Source organism: Mizuhopecten yessoensis, unplaced genomic scaffold (assembly GCF_002113885.1).
Source record: "Mizuhopecten yessoensis strain PY_sf001 unplaced genomic scaffold, ASM211388v2 scaffold401, whole genome shotgun sequence".
In the NCBI taxonomy this organism is placed as follows: Eukaryota; Metazoa; Mollusca; class Bivalvia; order Pectinida; family Pectinidae; genus Mizuhopecten; species Mizuhopecten yessoensis.
In genome coordinates, this window is record NW_018403528.1 from 521,283 (window position 1) to 530,817 (window position 9,535).

The window sequence follows — 9,535 nt, forward strand, 5'->3', positions numbered from 1 at the left end:
TTTAAATCTTTCTGCAAACAGTTATTTTCGTTAGTTTTTCATATTTACAGTTAGGCTTCAGGATTAAGCGGGATTATATAAATTATTCAACACATTTTGTATCTTTAGCAGAACCCATCAATACGAGCAAGTCGTCTGCGTGCATCATCGGGAACAAACTACATTCTCAAAATTTATAATCCATTCGAGATAAATACTTTTGTATCAGCGAAAAACATCTATGTGTGTTCCATTGAGCATAACACATGATTTTACTAATTTTTGTACTCCTTTGAGTACTTTTGAAACTGAAGAAATCATGTATTGCTTTACTCATTACTATAATATATATTATAATCATGGAAACACCTTCAATTTGTTGCTCAAGATGTTCCTCCTCATGGCAATGTCCATGGTATATTATCATTGATTTTCTTTTTACTTCAGTTGTGATTTTGTCCACTGTCAAGACTATTGATCTATGTATTTAAATATTTAAAGAATGAATAAGCATGGAAAAAGCTTTGACCGTATTTCTTGATCAAACAATCCTTGCTCGGGAACCTTTTACATGAAATTAAATATGTAGACTGGCAGCCGTCCCTAGAATATTAAACTCTTCAGGAATTAGACTCCAACTATTTTGATCATTTTGATTTCTGATTTGTAGACTAGTTCCCAAGTATTAAATCATTAAGAAATTAGACTTTAAACATTTCAATCACTTGAATGTCTGATTCTGAAGACTGGTCAAATGCAGATAAGGTTTGTAATTTTACCTAAGATGTTGGCTATTTGTAGGCCCCACCACATCCTTTCTGATGACTTGATATTGGTCCAACTCCTTTTACTGACTACACACAGGCATCATTGGCCTATCCTATATTAAATAAACATGAGATAATTGAACTTAGGAGTATAAGTAAGTTCTCTGATGTTCTTTGGAGTTAACTGCAGGCATCATCAAAATAAGATTCTTTATTGTGAAATGCAATTACAAAACCATTCCTAGTTCAATTCTTATGTAGGACATATCATTCTTATAAATGCTGATGTCATATTGTTCAAATAGATAAGACCAACTAACACATCAGTGTTCAAGGCACATATTTCTAGTAAAGATGAATTTTGAAGCCTGGACAGGCATTATGTTAAATATAATACAGGTTGTTTATCTTTCAATAAAGCTGAAAGTAGCTGAAAATTAGCTGTATTTACTTTACAGTAATTTTACAAATTCGTAAAAAACGACTACATTTATATCAGAATGCTTCTTTTCCATATCAGGATGTCCCCCGCTAAGGGCCGTAGACGTTCTATTATTTATATTTGGAAGATAAAATACTTTTGACATAGTTTAATTTCTGTTTCTAAATAACATTCAGCCATCTCTTGGCCTTTGCCAGCTGTTTTATTTGTACCATTAATTCGAATAAAATGAGCACGTGGTTTTCCTGATCAGGATGGCCCCGCTCAGGACCGTATACGCTACTAGCTATATAGTTATAGACTATACGGCTTATAACAATTCTTGTAAGTCGGGTTTCTATTTCTTAATTAAAACGACTCATTAAAAAAAATCATTATGATGCTTCTCTTGACCGTTCGCATTGCTAGCTTTTTTATTTCCATTTAAATTCCTGCTTAGGATCTTATATTAGTATGCAACTCGAAGATAAAATATTATAGACATAGTTCAATTTCTATTTCCCAATCATATTTACTCATCTCTTGACTCTAATAACTGTCACCTTTAAGTATTTGATCCATTAATACGGATATAATGAGTACTTGATATATTGATATGGGTGTCCCTGTTACCTGTTACCGTCTACGTTCCAATAATAACATATAATTAAAAAGATTGACGATTGATTTGATGCTTTTTTTTTCTATTTCAAAATCACCTCTCTTGACTGCAAACTTTGCTGCCTTAATATCTTTTATAAATAACTACGGATAGATTCACTATAACATATCCTGTCTGATCATGATGTCCGTGCACAGGACGTATATACACTATATCGTGGAATACAAAGATAAAATATTATAAATATAGTTTAATTTCTATTTATAAACCATCTTATTCCTCTCTTTGACTGTAAACACTGCCACCTTCATGTATTTGATCCATCAATACGGATATAATAAGTACTAGATTTCCTGATCAGGATGTCCCTGCTCAGGACCGTTAACGCTCACAGCTTCAGTTATAAACTATACGGCATATAACCATTCTTATAAGTCGTGGTTCTATTTCCTCAATTAATACAACCATTTAAATGACCATATGCACTGAACATTATCTTCCTTTAGTTTATAAATGTATAAATGAAAAATATCTACGCTATTTCCTGATATATCCAACTGTTATATCATGCTCCAAGTCCGGACGAGTTATCCTATCTTGACGGTCCTCACCAGCCCCGGTCCTGCTCAGCCTCGGCCCCGCAGCTGTCTGACGCCACTTTTGAGACGGCCGGAAGTGGGTGATAGTAATAACAGGAATAGGTTCCCGCTCCCCGCTCACATGCTTTTAGATGGTGAGACTGGGTTCGAGATTAACAGTTGGTCACTCATCTTCGAGGCTATTTGGTGGCGGGAGTAGAGGGTATAAAGCAGCGAATGTTAGCGGTTAAATCGTGAAAAAGTAATTAACTAACTTTGAATTTCTCCCTTTTTTGGTTTGATTTATTTGATTTAAACATATGTCATTGTAATTTATGTACAATGTGAGTTGGGCACAAGTTACACAAATTGTACCACGGAATTAGATTAGACTAAGTCCGTGCTTATACTATAATACATAATTCCAAGATGGCATATATTTTTGTCAGTACATTGTTTCTTTCAAGAGATAATATTCAAAATCTGTTAGTATCTCGGATGTAATGCTGCGTCTGTCTTACTATTAGTTCATTATCTAGCTGGGACAATTCATCACTACCATATAACACAAGCTGCACGTCAAGTGGGATGAAATCACTCAATTCACGGAAGGGTTTAACTCTGGTCCGCATAGTTATTACAGACAAAAAAAAAGTATCTTCTACAGGATGTCCAATTAAAAAATCAATTAAATTGGCATAAAATAGATGATTATTTAGGGTACTAGAACGATTTCGTAATCTAGAATGTAAAATATTACTTTTTCTGCCGCCGATGAGGTAATAATTTGGAACGTGAATCATGAAGTTATAAGTTTTGCTTACGGAGGGTATTTTTAAAAAAACTGTGTACGAAGCGCTTCGTCTTATATCAAGGTCTAAATATGTTTTTGTTAGTTGTAGTCGGGAATTAGGTATACAGTGGTTCTCAGCATTACGGAGGTTATAACGGGAGTTTTCTGACACTAAAGGGGTCAGAAGGGAGACGAGATAGTTCGGTGCGAGATTATTATGAGTTTTGTAAGAAAAAAAGTTGTAATTTCCTTCTTGATCTTCTCTCAGATAAAATTTCTAAACCACTTTCAATGTACAAAGATTATCTACTTGCGTAAGAAGGTAACCCAGTCATTATCCTTGCAGCCTCTAGCTGAAGTTGTTCTAGTTTGTGTGCATCACCGAGAGTACATCCATCCCACACTCCACACCAGTATTCTAAAACAGGGAGGATGTATAATCTAAATTATTTTGTTTAAAGTTTTTCTATTTAATAAATATTTCAATTCACGAAGAACGCTTATTTGCTTAGATGCTTTTTGGCATATGTTCTTAACATGGGAGCTCCATTTACAGTAGGTATCTATGGTTTTACTCCATTTGGCCCTTCCTAGTAGCTTAATTGACTATATACTGGCGGGTCTTTGTCAGGTCTTCAGTAAGAAAGATTTTTCCCGGTCGTTTTTGAGGTTCCGCTTGTTCCGGAAAACTTCATTTTTGGCGTTCCAGCTTTGGAATCTGCAGATTACCTGGTATCTATCTACCATCACGGGTTTCTCGTCCAATAACATGTGACCTGTATATATCGTCTTTCACAATGTTCAATTTGAGCTTGGATCGACAAATGTCTATAATTTTTGGACCAGTAAACCGTTTCTCATCCGCGTTTAGGGTCACATTATGAAAACGGAGTGTATTTTCGTCTACCATATTGTTCCAGCTCCTCCATTTTGTCATCAAGAAAGCTAGCTTTATTATCAAGGGAAACAGTTCCGCATCAAGTGTGGCACATGATTTAAGGTGGGCGATTCGCGGAGTGGTTGGAGAAGGTCGGAGTACTCTGGGTAATGGCCTTGATCGTGTCCGACATACAGAGTACGAAAGCCTCTGCCCACGCAGGCGATATATAGACTTGGCAAGATCAGGATTTGCTAGTGATGATCTGATAATCGTGTTCATATCAATGACTTTATCTTTACCGATGTCGATTCGATGGGATGAGCCCGATAATGGTGTCGGGTTAGGCAGTGAGTTCACACGGACGTGACCTCTGCTGTGTCGAGGGTGATCAGGGGCATCAGGAGAGCCTTCAAGTTTCTTTTATTGAGTTGTCAGAATCTGATTCAGAAATATTCATAATATTTGATAAGCAATATTACACAAGTGTCGAACAAGCAATTCCGTGGTAAGGATCTTACGGAAATCCGTGCAAAAATGGCGGTCAGCGAGATTTAGTGAGTCGTAACATTAAATGTATATCCTCCATTATCACAGTATAATCCAATATGGATCTCAAAAATGTGTATTGCTCATAGTTAGCAGTTACCCTCCGTTATATTTACATTCACATAATACAAAAACAAATTAAGGCCCTCAGAGCTTACGGGTCGGGTCGTCCATTCTATACACAAACAAATTAAGGCCCTCAGAGCTTACGGGTCGGGTCGTCCATTCAGGTCGCCATCTCGTATTCATAATTCCTTTCGGTAATTAAATAATTAAGTTTGTATCACCTATTTTTGTGGGTTTGAATTTCCCGCCCAGTCGAATGAACTGCTAAGATCCTCAAAGTTGCAAATATTTGCACAAGACCAAAAATATATTAGGGGTGGCCGAATTTACCCCAGGGACGGACTTGCCCCGTTTTCCCCTTTTCCCTTCAGAGGCATCGCACAAACATGATACTACCAAGTGAAAACAGGATGATTGAACAAAAGAATCATCCATAAAACACAACTTTTGATATTTTTAAATGTTTTTTATTCCATTTAAATAAAGTAAGGGTGTCCTATATGACATTTGAAAAGAAAAAAATGCAACAAAAGAAAAAGAAAAAAATGCAACAAAAGAAAAAGAAAGAAAAAATGTCAACAAAATTGTTATTCAAATTAAAAATCGATATTAGGCAAAATATGAACCATGACGATTTTGAAGGAAACACTTGACAAGGACCAGGTATTCCGGAAGGGTTAACACAAACATCTTCAGCTTCATCGACGACATCCACCACGTAAATATAGTGCCAATTTAAACGTCACTGGGGTTTTAATATAAATATATATGCATATTTCTATGCATTTCTACATTTTCATTTAAAGCGATTGATTGCGTTTATTTTCACCTTTTGCAGGATCAAGTACTCAAGTTGTCCTAAATAAGTAACAAACGACTAACCTACAATTTTACTGTGTTGTTGCATATTTTTTCATTACATTGAATATCTGGAACTTGCACATACACAAAATCAAACTTGCTACCATTAAAAATGGATATACAATGACACATTGCGCAGAGAGCTTACCATACACATGTTTAGAACTTTTAAAACTGGTGTCATTTTTTATTTTATTTTTAGAAAAAAAGTTCTATACAAACTTATACAAATAGGTATCCATTTTTATGACCATTCGTTTACCTTTAAGACTGAATTAAGTTAATGAAAACCCCAAAACCTATATCAAGACGAGGCTAGTACATATGCATGTACGTAACTCAAACCTAAAAAGGGTGGACCCTTACAGAAATATCCATATTGTAACGCAACAGACGATACTTTTTGACATAGGTAAAATCAATATGACGTCATAATCACATTGTAAATTTCTTTCATGATTAGCAGTAAATAACCTAACACATGCGTGATATTAGTCTTGAAAACACGTTTCATTCTAAAGATAAGGTATTAAAATATTTTTATTCAAATTAATTCTTTTGGTTATGTCATGTCGCAAACGTTTATATATTCACATTCAGAAATTGCTTTTAAACCTATCAGTTCTGATGACATAGCGCGATTTTGCTGAGATCTGTATAAATATGTAAATGGCCATAAGGCAAAGGGGTAGGGCAAGGTCATGTGCTACTCATGAATTGTAGCATTGTTGTGTTCTCTTCATGCCAAGCAATTGGAAAAGCATTATTTGGCCAGGATCTCAAACGTTGCAAAAAAAATGGTATGGCCATAGTTACAGTTATGATATGGCCATAGATATACAAGCTATGATATGGCCATAGATACAATTAGTCATGGTTACAGTTAAGTTATGGCCATAGATATACAAGCTATGATATGGCCATATATACAATTAAGTTATGGTCATTAGCTACAATTAAGTTAGGGTCATTAGCTACAATTAAGTTAGGGCCAAAGGTACAAAATGGGAGAAGACATGCAGTTTTGACGTTAACTTATACGGGTTAACATTTCCTACAATTCTTTTGTTATCCCCGATACTTAGAGTGGAGGATGACAGTGGACGGGTGATTATCACTGATCTTACGTTCAGTCTCCCCCTCTGTTATGGCTTTAGGAGGCTGACCCCCGATTTCAAATCCTAGAGACGGTACCTCAAATTACGAATGATTCGTATACATTATTCCAGACTACACACGGAGACGTCAGGAAGCCGTGAATGGTAAAACCTTGTCTTTATACCGGCAGTCTTTCTATGTCGGTCTTCGTGGATACATATTAGCTGTGATGACGTAGCTTCAACGTACGAGACAATTTCAGTTATATATCCCCGGCTGGTGCAGAAGCGGTCTGACCAGTATTAATATCAGTCCTGGTGCCCTATCTGAAAGGACAATTGGGAACCGTAACCGACGGTCCCCGATTGCCCGAACAGAGATGGTTTAGGGGAAGAAAAACATTTCTCATTTTTCTTTGTCCTCATGACGGGCGATCATGGTGTTTTGCTGCCCTGCCCATTGAAACGGCAAGTGGAGCAGGGCACTAGAACCTTTACGGGTACCTTTGCCCCAAATTTGGTTCGAATCCTTTTATCACTGCTAAATGAGTAGTTTTTAATTATCTATCTTTGTTTTACCCTTATCGGACCCTATCTCTTTGTCCCATTGGGAAGGATGCCTCCATGTACACAACAATTAAGAAGCAAAGGCCCGGCCTAATTCATTAACCAATCAAAGTGATCCGTGTTAAACAGGCCGTTCTTTTCCTAACTAATTAAGTTTCATTGCGTTATTATAGTAAATTCTAAATAACCTTATTTGTTTGTTATGACATAGGGCTAGATATATGTAGGAATCGGCCAAACCAATACTTAACTGTCCGGTTTTACACTCTACAAAGAAGTACTATAAACGGTAAAATCCCATATAACACTGGATCCTAATGGAGGTATGATGTATATGTACATGTAACTGTTCTGTTTCACTGTGTCTTGATAAAGGAGCGGATCGCTCCGAAAATTTGACAACCTAAACTTGTCCACACTGTTGGAATTACTTCTTTGCCCCATATATTGTTATGTGAACACATACTGAAATCATAATTATGTGACTACAGTTTACATTCTTTTGTATCGTTCTTCTTCTTTCTTTCTTCTTCTTCTTCTTTCTTCTTCTTCTTTCTTCTTCTTCTTCTTCTTCTTCTTCTTCTTCTTCTTCTTCTTCTTCTTCTTCTTCTTCTTCTTCTTCTTCTTCTTCTTCTTTTTCTTCTTCTTCACTTTGAATGTTTCTGATAAATAATTTTGTATCTTGTAAAACCATTAGTCAATTACATCACATAATGTACAGTAAGACAAAGCTCCAGTTTTTGGGACCGTGTCATACGAGAGGTTTACAATGAAGTCTTTAATTGGAAAGGGTCAGTATTCAATGAGTTATGGACCCAGAAAGACAACTATAATTACGATGAAATTTCAACTTTTTAACGTTTTTCACTCGACATCGATTCATTCTTGCCATCTCTTTTGCAAAAAAATGAAAGCGTGTTCATTTCGACCTTCACTTTTAATTAAACATACTGCTTCGATCAATTTAAACCGGTGTAAATCGTATACACTTATCTTTCCTACCCTGGTCTCCGAACGAAACTAATTTGGTATAAGAGAGATATGAACTTATAAAAACAACAAAATCGTTCGCTTCACATCTAAGTGCATTCCGGATTTTACCCTTACCCAATTAGTATTACCCACTTCCGGTAATTCTCCTACTTGGGAGATACGAATGACGCTGGTTGAAACGTGAAGTTATGCATCAATTCACCTGTTTGATTTATCGATTTTGTCAGCATCTTTTACCTGTGGATTGAGCTTCGTCGTCTAATTGAAAACCAGCATTGGTGCCATAAAAATGGATGAAAAAAATCACAAAAATGGTAAAGGTTACGAAGGTGCGAATGACTTGAAATCGGGCAATGAGTTTAGCCAGTCAAGTTTGTTCAAGGAAGAAAAAGACGCCAAATTCGTCGAGAAGTATAATGACACTGATGTTGAATTTAAAAAGCCAGCTTTTCCCAAGGAAACGAACTGTAAATATGAGGCGGACGGATTTAAAACCAAGAATATTGAAGGCCAAATTGAGGCAACGAACCATTCCAACAGAACCTACTGGGCCGTGTTGTTACTTCTGAGCATACTGTCGCTCATCACCCGACTTCACAATATTGAGCTACCTAAACACGTCTGGTAATGATTCAGTGTTGTTTTTCATTCTTCGAGTAACTGATGTCACTTTATGTTTGACGATCTAGTAAAACACTTTAAATTTACAATTTTTCCAAAAAATATAGCTTTGTAAACATGTTGTAGATTTATATTTAATTTAGATAAAATAACAAAAATATGGGGTCTCACTTAAAAGCGTCCTCGACCGACAACAAGCATCGCCAGACAGAATCTTCAAAAATACTGAATAAAGTAAGCGACATCAGAAGATATGTTGTTAATATGACAATAATACACCTCTGTACCGAATTTCAATTTGATTTTTGAAAAATTGACCAAGTTATGAAGAATTGAATTTCAACGATAGCGGCGTGGCACATGAGTGTATTAGGGGTTCGACGATTTACAGGAAAGGGCAGAAACGGGCAGCAATCTATTAATAATTATATACATTAATGAATATATATATTAGATACATTTAAGTATCATTATCGAGTATAAGATCTATTTGATAAAAGGATTGCAATTACATGATCGGGGCAGAATCGGACTAAATTATATATATACATTTATGACGATATTACTTATGATACCTACATTTATAATATCATATATTTTTTATCGGGTATAAGATATATTTGATAAAAAGATTGCAACGAAATAAGAGTATTGTACTGATATGGATCGGGCAGGAACGGGCGACGATTTACAGGAACGGACAGAAACGAGGGAGGATCTACAGGAACGGACAGAAACGGGGGA

General features: G+C 35.9%; 1 protein-coding gene across 1 annotated transcript in view; it reads left to right on the forward strand.

Annotated features, from left to right (window-relative positions):
- The first annotated feature begins 8,333 nt into the window (after positions 1-8,333).
- The window catches only part of LOC110447844 (protein O-mannosyl-transferase 2-like), a 33,844-nt gene continuing 32,642 nt past the window's right edge, over positions 8,334-9,535 (forward strand). The window contains exon 1 of the mRNA XM_021493793.1: positions 8,334-8,794. Within this exon, the coding sequence (XP_021349468.1) occupies positions 8,460-8,794 (335 nt within the window). The 5' untranslated portion in view covers positions 8,334-8,459. The remainder of the gene's footprint in view (positions 8,795-9,535) is intronic.